This window comes from Pezoporus occidentalis, unplaced genomic scaffold, assembly GCF_034315485.1.
Source record: "Pezoporus occidentalis ecotype Australia unplaced genomic scaffold, CSIRO_AGI_Poc_V1 ctg205, whole genome shotgun sequence".
Classification (NCBI taxonomy): domain Eukaryota; kingdom Metazoa; phylum Chordata; class Aves; order Psittaciformes; family Psittacidae; genus Pezoporus; species Pezoporus occidentalis.
Window position 1 is genome coordinate 878,263 of NW_026913911.1, and position 20,851 is coordinate 899,113.

Genomic DNA, 20,851 nt, shown 5'->3' on the forward strand with positions numbered 1-20,851 from the left:
GGGAGGGTGCTGAGGCGCTGGCACAGGGTGCCCAGAGAAGCTGTGGCTGCCCCATCCCTGGCAGTGTTCAAGGCCAGGTTGGACACAGGGGCTTGGAGCAAGCTGCTCTAGTGGAAGGGGTCCCTGCGGTGGCAGGGGTTGGAGCTGGAGGAGCTTTAAGGTCCCTTCCAACACAAACCAGGCTGGGATTCTGTGAATTTATCTTTTCCTAAATGAAGGATGGATACCAAACTGCTGCCCAAGTAAGCAACCCCTGTGCTGGGGGACAGAAGACATGGGCTGTTCAGTTCTTATCCAACACTCAACCCCTCTGCTGAGCTTGCTAACAAGAACAGGGACAATGGGGTAAAATAATCCAATACTGGATCACACCCCATGTCCTACAGCCTGTTCTGCATCTTTATGACATGCTTCATAGCAACAGGAAAGACGAGATGCAAACACTGTTTGAGACGCTACCGTTCACCCCCAAACTGCCCAGTCTCCTGGATTTGATGTTATACAGTTACCTCTTCATCCTCATCCTCATCTTCAACATCCAGGATACCCGAATCTTGCTCAGACATGGGGCTAGTGTTTTTTACCTCCAGTTCTGAGCTTGCGCAGGCTTCTTTCTTGGACTTCTTCCCCCCACTTATCCTCGGATGCTGTGATACAATATTGTCCAGGTTTCGTTGCTGCTGTGCCTAGAAAAAAGAAGCAGATTTCACCTTTTATAGTGGCATCCCCTTATTTTATACTGGTTTTCAGCCCGAAGATGCAATCAGTCACGAAATAGAACAAATGAGACAAAATAAACCACACACTAAATGCAACTTCGAAACGGTATGTTTTCCCTAACCCAGATACTCCAAAGCAGCAGAAGATTCCTTTCAAAACCATTCCAGGGATTATGCAACAATACAAACAATATTCTGACTCTTCACAAATCAAAATGCCAAACCCATCATACTGCCATATTGATCTATTTACAGCACAGATGCAGAAATATTAGCCCATAGGCCATGTGGTGACTGTCACAGGCTAAATTAAAGGACGTACTTAACCGTTGGATTTGTTCCTCTTTTCAACCCATGTCAGCACAAAACATTCCACATCTGGACCCCAGAGGTTCCTGAAAGCATTTTTGTGGTACCCCAGGAGAGCTTAATTGGACGTTGCTGATGTACAGAATGAGCTGTAAAAGGTATGGAACAAAAATTCACTCGCCAGGAGCAGCGCCGGGATTCAGGGAGGGAAACCCATGGAACCACTGGAGCTCCCTCCAGTCACTCTTGATATCTGCTCCTGGGGCTTGGAAGTTCATCTGCAGCAGAGGTCAACACATGTGCTCAGCTGCAGAAACTAGCCTGGCTTTATCACTGTTACGGACCCTAATACTTGATAGAAAAAGTGGTTTCACCCCAATTGTTCATGAGAGTTGACCAAGATAACTTCCAGCTGATGGGGAAGGGCAAGGAGGGAGGACGGCACAGAGAGCCATGCAGCCACAAGTGCCTGATGGTGGCCAAAACAAGGGGAAAAAGGCCAAGCCAAAGGCTGTGCTGGGTCTGCACATGTGGGCTCATGCTCTGGTGTAACTGGAAACTAAACACGCTGTGAACCTGAAATTTATATGGATGTATACACGCAGGTTTATAGGATTCCTCACGTACTTTTCTATATATTTTTTATATATAAGAAGAAAGGTGCCTGGAACTCATCCAGATGTCTTTCTGAAAGTGTTATTTTACAGGGTAGGGTTCTTCTAAAAAAGGAATGTGTTTTATATATATCCATATATATATATTAGTTATTAACATAAACTCTATTTCTACAGCCCAAGTCAAACCTGCACCAGGTATTTTATTCCACCCCTGTAACAGGAGACAAACAAGGTGGCAAAAAGGACCATCCCCTGCCCCTCGCTAACGTGACAGCCTGGCTTTAGAAGGAAGAAGGAACACTGGAAATGCACTGTAGGTACGGTTGTCAGTGAAACCAACCCTGCCAGGAAAACAATGGAGAATTAAAATGAGCGGAACCTACTAAAAATAAATCATCTTAATGATTACTTTTGCTACCTGAACTGCAGAAATCAGAAAGCTCTGTATCTGGAGTGCAAACCTTCAAAACTAAGTCCTTTTCAACACTTAAAAGCACAAATATCACACAAAAACAAGTTATGAGCAAGTTTTATTTTGACAGGGGTCTTTCAGCTCAACTCCCTTTTGAATCCCTCCTTGGGAAGAAAGACCCCATCAGAGACAGATCACTTGTGTAGTTTCTAGAGCTGAAGAACATTAAAAGCCAAGCACAGCACAGATATCCCAACCAGGTAAAATCCTACCTTTGCGTAAGGCAAAGTGCTCTTTACACCATGAACACTCAACCAGCCTCATCTTAGTTAATGAACACGGCAATTAATAATAAAATTACACATATATTAGCTCAGATTGGCCATGGATGCACCAGAACTGGAGCTAAACCTTACATGGGGCAGCCCTGCGCTGTGCCATAGCACAATCTTGACCTCTAGTGGTTGGAAAGCAGTAGTATCCTTGATGCTCACCACAAGCGTTCCTACAAGGGAAGGAATGGCAGAACAAGGGGACTACCAACCAAGCTTATTTACAAGATCTCTTAAGAGATGAGTCTCAACAAGAGGGATTTCTGCAACAAAGCCCCAGGAAAAGGGCTGTGTGAGCACTGCTGAGGATAAGGTCCGCTAACAATGTCAATACTTGAAGAAATGGGGGGGGGGGAAGTGGGATGTTTTTGCATTAGGAATCTCAAACTTCAGAAGCACAACTCTATAGAAAGACATTGCAACATCATAGAAAGAGAATTAGGACTTCAAAAAGGGGGGTGAGCCTTTGGTCCTTCTGAAGCACACACAACAAAGAGGTTCGAGGCTCGATTCCACTCTCAGATACACCCATTTATGACATAAGTTACTCAACTGAAGCGTAATGAAGTTGTAACACTGAATCCACTGTAAATTACACCAAAAGCAAGCCCAGTGTCCTCAATAAAACCTCTCAGATTTATGTAATCTTTTTTCTTCCAGAAAGGGAAGAAATCAAAGAATGGGAAAATGCAAACTTTTGGATCAAACATTGTGCTTGAAACGGAACATTAAACAGGGTGTAGCAAGACCATAGCGAGAAGAGTGGTCATGGGAGAGGGAAAAACTGGCCTGACAAGCTGAAGGATGCTGCCGCCAGCCCTGAACTTCACTGCCGAAGCCTGAAGCATGTGATATTCAGCATTTTAGGCTGAACACAGAACTAGTCTCCCCAGAGGAGCTGGTGGACATGTTCTGAGAAGGCACATCACCTCAGTCCCCCATCCCTTTACAAACAAGAGGTATTAATGTCTTCCTTCAGCTCCAGCTGTGCTCACAACAGAGGCACAGTCGTAGGTGATATGTACTGAGCAGATGTCAAGATTGATAAAATCCCAATCAAATATTGATAAGACCTGATAAATATTGCTATTGAGAAAACCCAAAAGTCAAGAAAATCTGTCCTTCTAGAAAAAGCCATCGCTCTAGGCCAAGGAGCTCAACACCCAAATTCCAACACTACATCTTCATAGAGTCACAGGCTGGTTTGTGTTGGAAGGGACCTTAAAGCTCCTCCAGCTCCAACCCCTGCCACGGGCAGGGACCCCTTCCACTAGAGCAGCTTGCTCCAAGCCCCTGTGTCCAACCTGCCCTTGAACACTGCCAGGGATGGGGCAGCCACAGCTTCTCTGGGCACCCTGTGCCAGCGCCTCAGCACCCTCCCAGGGAAGAGCTTCTGCCCAAGAGCTCACCTCGATCTCCCTTCTAGTTTAAAGCCATTTTTCATACTTTTAATGCAAATACACTACAGTTTATCAAGGGAAGAATTCTGACCTGAACTAAAAGTCTGAGACCCTACTGGGAAAAAGAAAAAAGGGAAAAAAGTATGTCCACAAATTCCCAATAATTCCCAAAATATTTCCCAAAGACCCACCAGCAGCAGCCACAGAGATGCTCCCAATGGCACAAATGCTTTCCAGCCCACCAAGTGCAATTTTTACCTTAAGAATCTGGGAAAGGACAGGGGAAGCAGCTCTAACCTAGAAGGGCTTTTCCAGGGATTTCTACCTTCAAGACCAACAAACGGCCTCAGACTAAGCCAGTGGATGCTCATTCCCTTCCAGCAGGCTGGCGCACATCTCAGCATGTAACCCCACCTCCTGCATGATGGGCACAGCCCATCGCTATCCATCGGGGAGCCCGAGGAGTCGGGAGCTGAGCCCATAACTTAGGTGTTACGCTGGAACGACACAACGTACACGCCAGAAGAAATAGTAATTGCTTTTCCATTTAGAGGAGGGCATTCCCCCTACCCCCTCTCTTGGCAGGAAACAATCTGGACTGAAGTGACCTATAAGTGAGAAATATCAAGTTTTCTTTAAATTCAGCAGGCTTGGGTGAAGTCACCGAGGTTTCAGTTTCACCTTGAGAGAAAGAGAGAGCTGGGGAGAGGCCCAAAGGAAGCAACTAAGGAGAAACTTGGGCTTAACCGCCAAGGAACTCCCCTCTCCTACCCCCACGTCGTTACCCTCACCTTCCCGAGCCGGGGGTGCAGCAGAACAGCTCTGCAATGGAGTTGACGTCGCCCATAAAGGATGAAAAATGACCTGCAGAGCAGGCACATTTGGATTTTAATGTTCTGTTTCACATCAAGGCATCTGTAGGGAGCCCAATGAAGAGGCACACTTTAGAAACCACATCAAAGCCCAGGCGACACTGCGGCGTGCCCTCTCAAAACGGAGGGACCTGGGGCTACAGGGGAGGCAAAAAGGCCTCGAGGGACAAAAATCAAGTCATAATAAAGAAAAATCCCCTTACCTTTTGGTGTGGTTTACATGAAAGCAAGTGCATTTTGGTCTTATTCTGTAAAACTGCCCCTATTATACAAGGCTATCAATCTCTTGGCTCTGTGCTTAATGCACCGATAAAAAAAACAGAAGGTAAGAAAGCGAACGTCTGGTCGCAGCTAACATTACGTTTAGCAATAACACACAAAGCATTCGGTTCATGGAGCTGAAACCCCCTCCCAGCACAGCGACTTTCAGCATCCCCGCGAGCAGCAGAGCAGCCTGGCAGCCTCCCGGCTCTACAGGAACACCCCACCGTGCTCTGACACGGCAGCAATCCCAGCTGCCCCGACGGCAACGCTGTCTCCAGGCTGCTTGATCTTAGCAGCAACGGCAGCTTTCCACGTTCAAGTTCAGGTTCAGGTCAGTGACCTATGTTTGCTGCTTTAACTGGGCTGAGGTTGCCCATCAGGCAGCCTAGGAGACCACCTCCACTATGGAAAGCTCAGTGGCCTTTGTTATCCGAATGCAACCAGAAGAACTGATCCTTTTTGCTGTTGTTCCTTGAGAAACAGAGTATCAAAGGAACAAAGGGGAAAAAACACTTGTAGCTCCATTACAAGGTTTCTCTCCGCAGCCATCTGCTTCCTTTTCATTACGAGTACACTACTCAACCTTGCAGGATGTGGCTTTGGGGATTTTCCCTTCAAGCCTGCCCTACAAGAGTCCTAAATACAAGTCCTCAATACGAAGACTCAAGACTCAAGGCACTCAGTGCCCAAAAGGGCTGCAGGAAAGCTGGAGAGGGACTTGGGACAAGGGATGTAGGGACAGGCCAAGGGGAATGGCTTTAACCTGCCAGAGGGGAGACTGAGATGAGCTCTTAGGCAGAAGCTCTTCCCTGGGAGGGTGCTGAGGCGCTGGCACAGGGTGCCCAGAGAAGCTGTGGCTGCCCCATCCCTGGCAGTGTTCAAGGGCAGGCTGGACACAGGGGCTTGGAGCAAGCTGCTCTAGTGGAAGGGGTCCCTGCCCGTGGCAGGGGTTGGAGCTGGAGGAGCTTTAAGCTCCCTTCCAACACAAACCAGGCTGGGATTCTGTAAGTCTTGAAATGGCTGCTTCAAGCTTTGGCGAGGCAACTCCACATATCACCAACCATCGAAACTCAACCAGGCCAACCCAGCTGACCCAGCACGCAGACCCGATGCTCTGCATGAGAAATGCACTGACTTAAAACACCAGCAACAAGCAGTAGTTGGATTTTTTTTGTCAAACCCAAAGCATCCTGACTTGCAAACATGGCCCCAAACCTTCAACTCCAACCTGCATAGCTAAGCTGTGGAATGACACAGAGCAGCAGAGCAGGTCGTGGACTCCTCCAGGCTCTGCGTACAGAGGCCATGCCCACCGTAAGGGAAAGTTGTTACACCACCTACACGGGGAACAAGCTCCTTTAAAACTCAAATAGCTTTTTATTGGGTTTTTATAACTTCACCTTGTTTTCTGCCTTGGTTTGCCAACGCGTGAGCGGGTCTTACCTCCCGTCACCTCCACCCACCAATGACCTGACACTATTAACTTTTGAGAGGAATCTCATCAGCTCTTTCCTGATGAGACAGTAGATAAGGCACAGGCAAAAAGAAGAGGGGGTTTTTATGATTTAAAGGGAATGAAGCAGTGCTGTGGTTTGCTTCAGTGGTTTTGATTAGTTAACTGCACGTTTGCTGCTGCGATTGTTTTATAGGCCCTTCTAATGGGCTGAGACACAGACCTTTAAAATACCGTTTCCCAATATCCCTAGCAATGGGATACATATTCCTGCAGCATTATGACAAGAAAAAGCAGACTGGCTACAGGGGAAGAGGAAAAAAAAGAGAGTTAATAACAAATGACAGTGGGGCTGGCTCCCTTCCAAAGACCCATTCCAAAGTTACAAAATCCCCCTCCGATCAGATAAAAGCAGGGATTATTATTGCAAGGTGTAAACTCAACACACTGACACAGCTCCTGGTTTGAGTTTTAGCAAGGGCGCCCGTCACTTGTCAAGATGATAAGAGTTTCTGCCTCTCTGCTCGCTCGGTGTTAACTGGTTATCAGAGAAACCAATTTGTCGGAGGTTTGTCTGACAAAGTTCACCATCAGCACAGGAAACGAGGCCCAAAATGTGATTTTGTTTAACTCCTGGTCATTAGAAAAAGTGAAGTTGAGAAACGCAGCATTCGACAAGTCCGTGCTCCCCAACACCCTGCACACGCTTTGCTTTCACCTCCCACTTCTCCCCTGAAAACGACTCTTCCAACCTCAGCCCACCCGGTGCTAAAATCCAGCCCATGGTACTGATATTCCCAAATATCAATTCGGCTCCAACAGGAGTTTTTGGCATCAAGCGTGCGATGGGGAACACGTCATTCTCCCTTTGTTTTTGCTTTCACCCAGTGATTTATCCCCATCTCCACGCTCCTGCTCCTTTTCCCTACCCACAGGTCAGCATTATTTATATCCTCAGAGTTCATTGTCAAGAGTAACTTGGTTCCTTCAGCATTTTATACAAAACCTATTTAAACCTCAACTGTTCTTTGGGGAAGCTCCTGCAGCACAGTACTTGGAGAGAGGAATGAGCAAGACCCTCCTTTCTTAGGAGCTGTAAAAAGAGGTTTATCACATTAGCATTGATAAAAAGACTTGGGCAAGCAACTCCTCCAGGTCAGCTGTACAATAAAAGACCAAAAGCCGTTTTTTAAGAAGTCCTTTATGGAGCAAAGTGTTGACTTACACTGCAGTGGGGTCTCAAGAACAAGATATCTGGAGGCAGGCATCAAAAGTAGCTCAGTTATGTGATTACAACGTTTATTTATCACATTTACACGGAGTAGAGAAGCCAAAAATTAGATAAGAGGACTAAAAGCAGGAGGAGGACGGCTGTTGGATGAGGTATTGCAAACACATTAAAGACCACACGGCCCTGACAACTCCACAGCTTGGGTCTTTGTTTAATCAGTCCCAAGCACTTCGTGAGCTGGGCTGAGATAAATCAGTTACTCTTGCTCACTGTGGAGCAAGTGGATGAATATTCTTTGATTAACTTTAACCAACAATTTACAATTCCTTTTTAAAGACTGAGTGCCTTTGTAGGAACTCCCCTGCTACATGCGATACTATAAACCACCCTCTGATATCAGGGGGGTTTAATGCTGCATTTTCATACAGCATCAAGGAGGCATCTCTTGCCTAAGAGCCAAGATTGGACAGGGCTTGGAGCAAGCTGCTCTAGTAGAAGGGGTCCCTGCCCATGGCAGGGGCTGGAGCTGGATGAGCTTGAAGGTCCCTTCCAACCCAAACCATTCTGTGACTCTCTATGACTCAAAGCAAAAGTGAGAACTCCCACACTTTGGTTTAACCTCTCGTTGGCCTCACTGCACCTGAACCAAACCCTGCAGAGTAAGAGAGAGGGAAAGCAGCGAGGCAATCACAACCAAAACCAGTCACACATGAGAGGGTCCAACTCTCACCCTCCCCATCCCAGAATGACTCAGGTGCACACGACCGTGCAGGACCAAGCCCCAGCTTTAAGTACTCCGGCACCAGGGAACAGTAATTATTTTCTGAGCAGGTTTGTTTCAACACGCTCTCCGACAATCAGGGCATGACAGAGGTAACAGGGGTGTTTCATTCACTAAAACTATTAAAAAGGAAAAATCCAGACAAAAGCCCTGTTTTCCCAGAGACCAACGTCCGAAGAGAAGAGAATGCAGATGGAGCAGGGAGGGAAGAAGTAAAGGGACAGGCTTTGACTTAAGGATATGCTATGCCCTACTCCATGCTCCCATTAAAGAGGACCACAGCAAAGCACTGGGGCTTGCGGCAAGCAGCCAACGTAGCACCAAGGAAATGGTTTCCTCCATCTGAAAGCACTCAAAGATGTCTCCAACCCCCAGTGCCATCACCTCTAACATGGGAACATGCCAAGCTCGATAATCAAAGCCTGGAGGCAGCTCCAGCAGCAAGTGACAGCATGCCAACCCTCACCTCTCCTTACATCATCTTGGGCAACTCTCCAGTAGTTGTCGTACACCTCCGACCTTGCCCAAGGAAGCTGCAACTATCTCACCTATGGCAATTCAGGGTAAAAAGTCATGGATTAGATCTCACAAAAGGCTGAAGGTGTGTTTTACTGTGAAGCTTTTCACAGTTTGATCCACGGGTAATTCTGGAAAAACAATTAGAGCATGCTTACAACTCCTGCTTCACCTTGGAGATACCACGGCCCCACATCCAACAATGCTCACACACTCCTGTAAACCATAGTAAGGCAAATGATTCTGACATTTCCAAGTGGCTGAACTCTCATTTTAACTTTGCACTGTCATAGAACCAACTAGGTTGGGAAAGACCTTTAAGATCATCAAGTTCAACCATTATGAACAACCCCCTGTCTAGGGGGTGCAGGACATTTCAAGCCCCTTGTATACCACAGAACACACTGCCTAATAACCCCATTTTATGTGTCAAGTATTACACCAGTGGAAGTGTTGCTCATACAGCCAGAAGACACCAAACAAAGATTACTGCTTCTCAGTGCTTGGGTCTCTGCTCCACGCTTACTGACCTTGCTGCACTGTTATTCAGTGAAAAGTGTTAACCCTCACGGCCCAGCCTCAGGTTAAACCCTTATATTGCACTCTCTGTGGGAGTTCCCAAACTGCTGTTTCACACACCCTCTCTCTGGGCCTTGTCACGCATTTTGGAGATAAGTTTCCTTTCAAGATTCTGCTTTTGTTTCCATTTATCGGGTCTGGTTTGGGGCTTTTTCAAGATTCTGAGAAACCAGCAACACTCAAAGCACCTATCTGAGATGGTCCTGATTACCCTGGACCACACCGACACTCATCTAAATACAAGGAGAAAGCCCTGAATGGTGAGTCTTGGAGAAAACATATTTTTGGCTTTTCCACAAGGCAGCTTGTAATTCTTTTGACTCAGATCTGGGGAGATCTGCAGAGCAGATAACCTTAGGGGCTGCAGTCAGAAACCATCCTTGACCGTACTTGCAGTAACCTCAGATAAATGGTTCCACAGCTGGTCCTCAACTGCATCAAAGCAGTGGGCAGCCTTCCACCAATTCAAGCAAGGGCACAGATCTTCTCTTCCAACCTTCTTCCGTGATACAGAATCTGTACTAATACACCCTTGGCAATGGCTCAAAGTAATGTCATCCAACACATCGGCACCAAAGACTCATCTGTTCCAAGATGCACCCACAGGCATCCCTACCCCAACCTCCTGGTCATGCTGCTCGTGAGGCACCCCAGGACACAGTTGGCTTTCTGGGGTCCTTCTCCTCAGGGCTGCCCAACCCAGTCTCCTCCGGTCTGCATCTGTGGTTGGGACTTCCCTGACCTATGCGTAGGACCTTGCACTTGGCCTTGTTGAACTCCATGAGCTTCACATGGTTCCACCTCTCCAGCCTGTCCAGGTCCCTCTGGATCCCATCCCTTCCGTTCAGCGTGTCAACTATACCATACAGCTTGGTGTTACTGGCAAACTGCTGAGGGTGCTCAATCCCACTGTCCATGTCACCAACAGAGATGCTAAACAGCACCAGTCCCAGGACCAGCCCCTAAGGAACACCACTTGTCACTGGTGTCTACTTGGACCTCAAGCCATTGACCCCAGCTCTTTGCATGCAACCATTCAGCCAATTCTTTGTCCACTGAGTGGTCCACCCATCAAATCCATGTCTCTCCCCTTCAGAAAAAGGGATCTCATGCAGAACAGTGTCAAATGCTTTACACAAATCCAGCTTGCTCCTCCCTTACCCACCAATGCTATATAACAGGGGCAAGGATCCTGGCAGTTAAAGACTGAATCCTAACATATATAGCAACCTCTTCTATCTAGTTGATATCTCTTGGGGAACACAGATAGCAGTACCTCCACCTTCAGAAGATTAAAAATGAATTAAAAAATACAGAGAGAAATCATTTATGAAACAAAGACTATTTCATCCTGTTTCGGAATAACCCCTATGGTTTTCTTGACGAGAAGCCCGCAGAGCAGATGCCAAAAGGGCTGAGCCACAAAGACCAGCTTTTCTTGTTAAGAACTTTTTCAAGGATCATCATTTTCTCCATGATCCATGAGCTTTAGGGTAGCAGCAGAAGAAAGCAGAACATTATTTTGCTATTTCTGGTTTTAATTAATGGGAGAACCAACTAGCCACTGCTTCTCCAAGCATGTTGACTACAAGGGGTATTTAATCTCCATATGAAAAGCTTCCCTGAAAGTGGCTTTACAGAAAAGCTTGAATTTCATTTGGCTTCCTTCTTTTCACACAGATTCCTCTGGAATATTCTACTGATAAACAGGCTTCTTCTAAGCAGTTGTTTCCCAAGGATAAAACTGCTGGGCATGAGGCTTGAGGCCTTAGAGACGAGATTACAGCAGAAAAGAATGAAATTACACATTCATCACACAGTATTACTCTCCAAAACCCACACTCGACACTCAAAATGATTTTTTTTGGTGGTCTTTTTTAACATACAAATTAATTCAGTCCACATATTGCATAATTCTCCTCTACCACACTATGTTCCCATGATTTTTCTCTCCACATCGATAAATAACACTGCGCTTGCCTCACATCTTCTGGGATTGAAACTAGAGTGTAAATACAAAGATAAATCAAAACTTGAGCTCATCTCGCTTCTGTAAATTGCCATGACATTTACCCTTGCAAGCACCACAAGTTATTGCAGAATTAAAATTACACATTTAAGAGAAAAAAAAATCATATTCAGGGTCTCCAAACTTTTAGAATTCACAACAGAAAACTCAGGCAAGTCCCTAAATCTATTTACTGGACACGATCTGCCCTCTAAAGGCTAATGGGGAAACTGCACAGAACTTCTCAGCCAGAAATAAAGACCTGAAGGTGTGATACATCCTCTTAACTTTCCTTTTCTTACCTCCCTGCCCTCTTCCCTACAATCTACCTATTCTTCAACCACTCAAGAGGCTGCCAGGCTCAACTTGACCGGCGTCTACATGGCCTCAATCCACACAGTGACAATCCTGGCCTCAGTAATCCCAAAGAAAGCTCTACTATTACCTTCATAGAGCCAGGATCTCACTCCTATAGGTACAGTTTTCTGTAGTGCTGACAGAGGGATGAGTATGAGACACAAGTAAGATTTCATCAGACAGGAGGCTGAATCCCATCTATTTTACAGCTCAATGTAATTTACAAGTCATTGGCTAAACGGCATCGATGTTGCTTGCATGACCCGACCAGTTTGCTAAGGAGACACATCGTGTTTGGCCCAACAAAACCCTGTATATTAAGTCTTTGACCTCAATACATATTTCCATCTTAACCAAGAAGTCAACTGGAGCTAGAAGGCAGAAGGCTGTTAGAGCTTTCTACATCTCGCTTCACAAAAGACAATATATGCAGCCACACCAATGCCCAGAGCCATCAGCTCTTCCAGACTCACTGGCCTCAAAAACATCCCTTGGTTTTTGGTTATTTGAAGCCTGCCCCTCTTGGTCAAAACATGCTCATCCCCAACATCCCAACTAAAAAGCAAGAGACGAAAAAGCTCAGCCCTGCCATTCGCTAAATACAAACATGCGCCTTTTGTTCCCATCATGGCTTATTTCATGAACTTTTATAAATTCAGAAAGCACGATCTGACAGAAAGCATTTAAACAATTAACTGCATGTTCCACAGAATAAATGTTTTAATACTGCATGGTGTCTTTACATTGCTACCATTCACTATCCGCACAATACAGAGCAAAAGAGGAGCTGTGGTAGGACTGTGGCTGCCCAGAAGTGATCACTTAGAACTTCGATACAGTTAAGTGACCATAACAAAATACCTTGGAAACCTGTGTTCCCACCCCAATCATTATCTGCAAGGGCCTGTAGGGACAGGCCAAGGGGAATGGCTTGAACCTGCCCCAGGGGAGACTGAGCTGAGCTCTTAGGCAGAAGCTCTTCCCTGGGAGGGTGCTGAGGCGCTGGCACAGGGTGCCCAGAGAAGCTGTGGCTGCCCCATCCCTGGCAGTGTTCAAGGCCAGGTTGGACACAGGGGCTTGGAGCAAGCTGCTCCAGTGGAAGGGGTCCCTGCCCGTGGCAGGGGTTGGAGCTGGAGGAGCTTTAAGCTCCCTTCCAAACCCAATCACTCTCTGATTCTGAGGATTACAACACAGTGACATCACTTGTCTAAGGCCAGCAGTGGGGTTTTGAATCTAGCCACCTTCAGAGATGCATGTCTAGCAGTTTTCCAGTATTTTTCCCTATGCAAGGATCCTAAATGGAAGATGAGGTGATACTAAATTGACATGAACAGCATTCACAGGAGTTAGGTACTTTCCAAGGAGGTTGCTTTCATTAGGTTACCTTAGCAAGGGTTAGAATAATCCACTAGTCTGGATTGCAATTTCTGACCGAAGTACCTGTCAAAGATGTGATGTGTGACATGAGCCCATCCTGCCTGCAGCCACAGCTCTGGAAAAGGACTTTCTGTTGAATGTGAGCTGAATTCACTGAAGTCATGGTAGGGGGTTATAAATCAGCAGTTCCCTTTGGTGACAAACTTCCTTCGGAGCAGCATGTGGTCCACAAGAGGAGCCCAACCTGGAGGCACTTTTCCAAAGCCCTAATTCTGCTTCTCCCCCTTCAAATACAGCTCTAAAGACTATTCAAGATGAAAAAGAAGACGCCCAGTTTCCAGAGCATCATTTCTTACCCTCATCAAGCCCTTTCTGTTGATTTAAAGACTGACATTTCAGGCCATTTCACCACTGCCACACTCCCAACAGCATGGAAGCAATAGCAAGAAAAATGACAATGAGAAAAAAGAAGAGAGGGAGGGCAACACGCGTTTGAATTATCTGGAGGAGGACACAACCATCTCTGCGCATACAAGCTTTAATCCCTCAAGCACCCATAAGCTTCCACAAAGCTCTTTTGCACTTCAATCCCTCTCTGACCACTACAGAACGCACCCGTTTCATTTCATCACGCTTCCCAACAACCTGCTTTCAAGAAGGAATTAAGGCAAAGGATGCCTAACATAACATGAACAGCCAGGAAGAGCTCAGCATTTAGGTGGAGGTTTCATCCACACACCAAAGGGTCCATCCCTCCGTAGCAATGCCGGCATTGCTTTATGGATGTTGTAAAGAAACCCTTCCTCGAGAAATAGTGACAAATAAAAATCAAAGTGACAGAAGTCCCATTGGCAGTAACAGGATCTGCAGGACTGAAATGATGAGAAGTTTATCCAGGGTGATGTAGCAGAGGAAGAGCCAATAGTGCTACCTGCCCATGGCAGGGGGGTTGGAACTGGATGATCTTCAGGTCCTTTCCAACCCTAACTAGTCTATGATTCTACCTACCAGTTCACCACCCTTTCTCCTGGCCATGGGGCCAGGTGCCCTCCTTCCGACACAGCCAGGCCCTGCTTGCCCACATGTAAAACTCACAGACTTCACCGTTACCATCACATTTTTCAAAGACCAAAATGAACAGCAGCTTGTACCAAGAAAAAGGGCAGTTAGAAAGGGAGCATTCCTCCGACTGCGCGTTAGTAAAAGTTTAATAACCCTCCAACACGTGGCACCCCGGCATGAAACCTGGCAGAGGGAAAAATGCCCTTGTCTACCTTCCACACAGTGTTGGCAAAGATGGGCTGGTTCCTATTAGTAGCTTTTTTCCATTTTACATTTACTAGTTAATTTTATAGAAACAAATAAAGGAACCTGCATATTATAAATCTATTAAGGATAAAAAACATAACTCTCAAGTAAGAAAATGCCAGAAAAATCTCACACCTCCCCTCCAGCCCTTTCCAATTTTGATTTATATACCTTTTAAAAGAATAAAGGACCTCCCCACTGAGCTGGGAGGTCTTCCATTAGACACCAGCAACTGGCACATGTGTGGCATCACTGGTCATAGCTCAGTAACACGCAGCTGAATTGACCCATCCCTGTTTTGCAGGTAACTGCTGCCAATAACTAGGGATAAAAATACATGTTTTTAGAGTATGTTTTTGTCTAGCTCCAATATGAGGTTGGTAAAGGGAGCTGAAGAACACAATTCAATAGGGTTTCAGCTGCTGGGCCTCCATCTGGAGTTAATAGGGTTTGCACCTGCTTTTCACAAGGTGGGAATGTGACCCCCCAGAGTGCTCAAGAGAGGCACTGGTACTGCCTCAAACCACACTTAAAAGTAGGGAGATAACTCCATGAGGGACAAGGTTAGGAAATAAAACATAACTTTGCATCATGAGGAACACATCAGATTAAGAAAAAAGTCATTAGAAGTCAACACAATCAGCCATTATTGTTTTCTTCTAGTGTCAGTGAAGTTTTATGCCAATGCAAACCCAACTGAGGTTGCTGACCAGCAGCTACAACAGCGATAGGGAAGAGTCCAACAAGTGTTCAAGGCCAGGTTGGACACAGGGGCTTGGATCAACCTGCTCTAGTGGAAGGTGTCCCTGCTCACGGCAGGGGTGTTTGGGACTGGATGAGCTTTAAGGTCCCTTCCAACCCCAACCGGTCTGAGGTTCTATGCAGGCACCAGAGCAGTCAGTGAAGCAGGCTCAGATGTGCTTCAGCTCATGGCTGACTTGGACATTGCTCTCCTTTAAAGACTTCATGGCAGTCACCTGGGGAGCATTCCTCACCTTAGGACCAATGTGGTCCACACACAGGACTGGTCGGGATGGCAGAGGATGACAACACATCCATTGGGATATGTATAGGTACATCTTCAACAACAGCGGTCCCTGGACCACGAGTTTTTGATGTGGCTTTAAGTAACATCTAAGCGCACAACTGATTTCTAGCTCAATAGATTTGCCTTTTCTTTACAGATCCAGGATTTACATGTATTTTTCACATGACAGGATGGGCAAATGGATTCATGTGCAACATCTGAGCGACAACCACATCCTCCAAAAGCAGAAACCAACCCTTAAGCCACTGGTTAGAGCTTTGCACAAAGGCAAGCAAAGAACCTGAGCCGGACTCAATTTCTAAGTCATGTTTAATCTTCTAAATGTCATTTCTTACTGAAAGAAAAGAGAACACTTTTCTGCACTCCTGGGTATTCTTACAGAGTTATTTGTTCCCTTGGAACAGGGCAGCCTGTCACATTCATCACCGAACCACAAAACGGGAATTATTTTAGGCAATCTGGGGACAGTTGAGCAAGAAAAATGATGGGAGACAGAACTGCAGGCAACTCCCCCCCAAAAACACCCAAAAAGAAACCTCTCTGCCCTGTTCCTCACCCACATCCAGTAATGTTGGAGATGGGCACGTTGCCCAGAGCTTCCAGGGATGGATGAAAGGAGGAATCACACCTAAAAAGAACCTTTATTTTCTCCCTAGCACAGGGACTGGTGGAGCCCATGTAAGAACAGCCCCAAAGATTTGCTGCTGCAAATAATCAGAAAATCTTCAGGGACCTGGAACCTCCTCATCCTTCAAATAAATTCCAAAGTGCCTTTTCTTCCCTTTCCAAATGAAGTGGAAAAGAGAGATCCTCCCATCTCCCAAACTCTTACTAGTGCTGCTCTTAAAACGCTTTGGAGATACTTCAATAGAAATGACTGAAGAAATATTACACACAATTTCATCCTAAAGCCTTGCAGGTCATTTAAGGGCCAGATCCACAACTGAATTCAAATCCCGTTCTCTGTTTGCCAAATAACTTCTCATTTAAGGTGATTTGAACAACCTAGTCTAGTGGAAGGTGTCCCTGCAAACGGCAGTGGTTGGAACCAGAGGAGCTTTAAGGTCCTTTCCAACTCAAACCACTCTGGGATTCTATGCTCTGGGTGCTTCAGAGGTACACTGGAAGCCTCAATACCTTTGCCAGTCTTGCACTACAGAGTTTACACATACCTCCTCCTGTACATGTTTAAACCACTTTGTGAGCTAAATCACAGATTCTCCACACAGCAGAACATAAGGAAAAGTAAAGTAAAAATTGGCCATCCTCCGTGATGCATTTCTATGAACCACTCAGTTCAGCTCTAACACAGCTTGATTTTCAGCTCCTGAAGCAGGCTTACAGTGATGAACTAATGAAAATAAGTAGGTCTGAGCACAGTTGCAATGTGCAAAACAGCCAAAATATGCTACTAATTTCTTGCTTCGTATAAGCACTCTCCAAAGATTCGCGTTGACTTTGTAGAACGACTGCAATGAGTTATAAATGATTAAGTGAAAGACTCCAACTCCGTCCAAGTCATTGAAGGACACAGACACTGACTTTAGTTGCTGCTTGGCTAATTGAAGGGCTGCTCAACCCACAGTTAACTTAGCGTGCAGCTAGTAAAATGTCTGATCCTTTTCCTTTTTCCAGGGATGTTTTCAAGAACACATTATTAAAGCCTGCAATACGCTACAGAAACATGCCTCAAAGACGGGTAATTTGTCTGCCGATCCTTTCTTCCTTAAGTTGAAACATGCACCTTAGGTAGCCTTTCAAGTAGACCTATTAAAGAAGAAAGCATGTTCAGCCTGGAGAAGAGAAGGCTCCTGAAGGGGAGACCTTAGAGCAGCTCCAGTGCATGAAGGGGCTGCAGGAAAGCTGGAGAGGGGCTTGGGACAAGGGATGTAGGGACAGGCCAAGGGGAATGGCTTGAACCTGCCCGAGGGGAGACTGAGGTGAGCTCTTAGGCAGAAGCTCTTCCCTGGGAGGGTGCTGAGGCGCTGGCACAGGGTGCCCAGAGAAGCTGTGGCTGCCCCATCCCTGGCAGTGTTCAAGGCCAGGTTGGACACAGGGGCTTGGAGCAAGCTGCTCTAGTGGAAGGGGTCCCTGCCCGTGGCAGGGGTTGGAGCTGGAGGAGCTTTAAGGTCCCTTCCAACACAAACCACACTGGGATTCTGTATCTCTTTAGCTGGTGCGGATGAGAAGAAGGAAGAGAAGAAACAAGCCTCATCTGAAAAATAATACTGGCCAATTTATTTGCAACTGGGAAGTCATATAATTAGAAAGAAGAACCCCAAAGCACAAAGAACCCCAAAGAATGAAGGAGCAGAAGAAGATTCTAAAGAAGAAACTCAAAGTTTTGGACAAAATAGTTTCTAAACCTTTAACACAATGTCTCTGGCTTGCACACACAAGTTTGAACTCTAACGGCCAGACGCATTAATAAGCTTGATGAAGGTAACAGAACACACAAATCCATGCGACACAGCATCAGCCCACCTAACCCTGGTCCCAACTGCTGATCCACACTGCTGCGTACCCTCACCTTATGCTGTTAGAGGACTGAAAACACAACTGGAGCTGAAGATTTAATTATCAGACTGCGGATGTTACCTAGTGCTAACTTCTCCACATCCTTCAGCCATTCAGAAGTGTTGGTCTTGGCTGTGTGACGATCACCTATGCAAAGATGCTACTGAAGGTTCTCAAGGTAAAAACCACCATCAAATATAAAAGGGGATTAAACTTCTGCAATGAACTGGATAGATAAAAGGATCTGTGGCAGAACACTGCCTCCTCGCTGATCCCAAGGGACATGGAAGGCTGATGCTAAGCCTTCTTCCAAGCAGCCATCGGGACTTGCTGGACCTTGAGCAAGATATCAGCCCCTTGATCACAGCTCCTGCACTGCCCAGCCTGGAGTCAGCGATCACCTCCTGCCAGCCAAGAGCTGGAGTAGAACAAGGCTTTAAAAATAACCTTGGGAGATGCTGCAACGCAACGTGCGAAAAGGAAGTTGGCTGCTCTCCTAACGGGGGGAGGAAATTCCTCTTCCAGCATGCTAAATGTGAAACAGAAGGTAAAAACGAGAGCCCTCGTGCTTATGAGGTGCTACTGTGGGAAGTTATCAATAAACTCTCCTCCAGGGTAACAGCAACAGCCCAATTTAAAGCACGTTGCACTGACCAGGGCTACTGCGTGGTCTAAGACAGAGAGAGAACTGAGCTACTTCAAGAGGGATGCTGTGAACAACTGGAAAGTTTACATGGTGCTAAGTGAGCCCACACACCACACATCAACAGGCTGGTCCAGAAGACTGCAGAGAAAGCCAGGAACAGCAGCTGTAGTTCAGGAAGACAAAGAGACCACCAGTGTGAGCAATGAGTGCTACAAGGGAAGAAAAGACAAGGGTCTTCTTCAGGAGGGATGGACAAGCTTGTTCAGCCTGGAGAAGGCTCTGGGGAGACCTTAGAGCAGCTTCCAGTGCCTAAAGGGGATACGGGAAACCCAGAGAGGGGCTTGGGAGAAGGGCCTGGAGGGCCAGGCCAAGGGGAATGGCTTGAACCTGCCAGAGGGGAGACTGAGATGAGCTCTTAGGCAGAAGCTCTTCCCTGGGAGGGTGCTGAGGCGCTGGCACAGGGTGCCCAGAGAAGCTGTGGCTGCCCCATCCCTGGCAGTGTTCAAGGCCAGGTTGGACACAGGGGCTTGGAGCAAGCTGCTCTAGTGGAAGGGGTCCCTGCCCGTGGCAGGGGTTGGAGCTGGAGGAGCTTTAAGGTCCCTTTAACCCAAAACGTTCCATAATTCTATGAGCCAGAGCTAAGGAAGCAATCCAAGGTCTGTGAAAACATGGAAATTTTTTTCCTGAAAGCTGAGAATTTGGAAGACCTAACCAATGCTGAGTAAAGGAGTAGCTCGACAGGTAGGTGAATGCCAGAAGGAGGGTGATGGGGACTCATCCACAAGCTGTATGCAACAGCAGTCTCCTTGAGGAGGAATGCCCAAACACCATCCATTCATCCCAGGACTTTAGGAGTCCCCACACAAAGATGGTCAACTTCACGTCCACGTAGATCCTGGAATGTCATGTTCTGGAGAGGATGGCTTTGTGAGTACTTGGGTGTCGTGGTACATTGGGAAATGTCCTTATTTATGAGGATACAAAGGTCAACATGGCTTTACCCTCTTCACAGGGAAATGTCAGTACTGATATATGCCTAACTGTGGTCAAACAGAAACACAAGTTTGACGGGATATTAGGACTCTACAGGGCAGCATCCTCTGTTGAACACAAACCACGAGACACTTTGGTAAACAACTTCTGTGGGCCTGTATTAAGAACAGATCTTGAAGGACGAGAAGGAACATGGGGTGGGGGCATTATATCTGGTCTATGACTTCAAGCCATTCCCATGCCCCAAGCCAACCTTTCATGGGATGACCAATGAAGCAATCCCCCCCCCAGTTTGCTTCTGCCATAAAGCAAGCTTGTTTTCCCGCAATGCTGAAGCCACCATATCTGGAACCAATATGCTTTCTCAATAGCAACACAAAAGTCTTTTCATCCCTCCTTCCCTCCAGAAAAGGTGGCAACTGCTATTCAAAATGCCCAATCTGCCAACTAAAGGATCCTAGTATCCACATCTTAAGACCAACTCTCCAGCTCCACCACAAAGCCGTAGAAAACAAGTGACTATGGATGCAAACCCCAGCTATAGACAAGTTGTGGCTCATGTACAAGCCTTGCAGGTCTTCTGGAAAGAGTTACTAAAGATAAAACAATCTTTCCATCTTCTGATTTAAAAGGGACTTCTGGGCTATGTCTGTCTGAAAAGCCAGCATAAATTTGCATTTATCCCTGGAGGCGCTTAGTACCAAAGGGTTCCCATCGGGCTTCAACAATGCTACTGCCCTTTCTCATGAAACAATGACGAATTCTAGCTCTCTTGATGGATGCTTCTCCTCTACAGATGTCAACAGCACAAATGTGGACACTGATCATCACGGTGCTCCTCCAAAATTGTTCAGTCTCCTCAGTAAACGCGATCAAAAACTCAGCCCCAAGTCATGAAGATGGGTTGAAAGAGATACCAATCTCAACATAAAAGCCCATCTCAGGTTCCTCCCAAGTCCTTTCAGCAAAAGAGATCTCAAGACTGCCCACTGTAAAGGCTTTAGAAGAAAACAATAAAGCAAAAGGGAAAGAAGGCAGTTCAGAGTTTAAGAAGTCACCAAACTAATGCTCACAGAGACTTCAGAAAACCATTCATCTTCTGAATGGACCCA

General features: G+C 46.4%; 1 protein-coding gene across 9 annotated transcripts in view; it reads right to left on the reverse strand.

The window, feature by feature from the left end:
• EXOC6B (exocyst complex component 6B) overlaps positions 1 to 20,851 on the reverse strand; it is a 293,471-nt gene that overhangs the window by 162,530 nt on the left and 110,090 nt on the right. For 8 of the 9 annotated variants that reach the window (XR_009964821.1, XR_009964822.1, XM_062618884.1 and 5 more), the window contains exon 7: positions 510 to 686. Coding sequence is in view for 7 of the 9 variants with exons in the window: in XM_062618884.1 (XP_062474868.1) it covers positions 510 to 686 (177 nt within the window). In the remaining 2 variants the exon portion in view is untranslated. The remainder of the gene's footprint in view (positions 1 to 509; positions 687 to 20,851) is intronic. The other variant, XM_062618887.1, reaches the window with a different exon arrangement.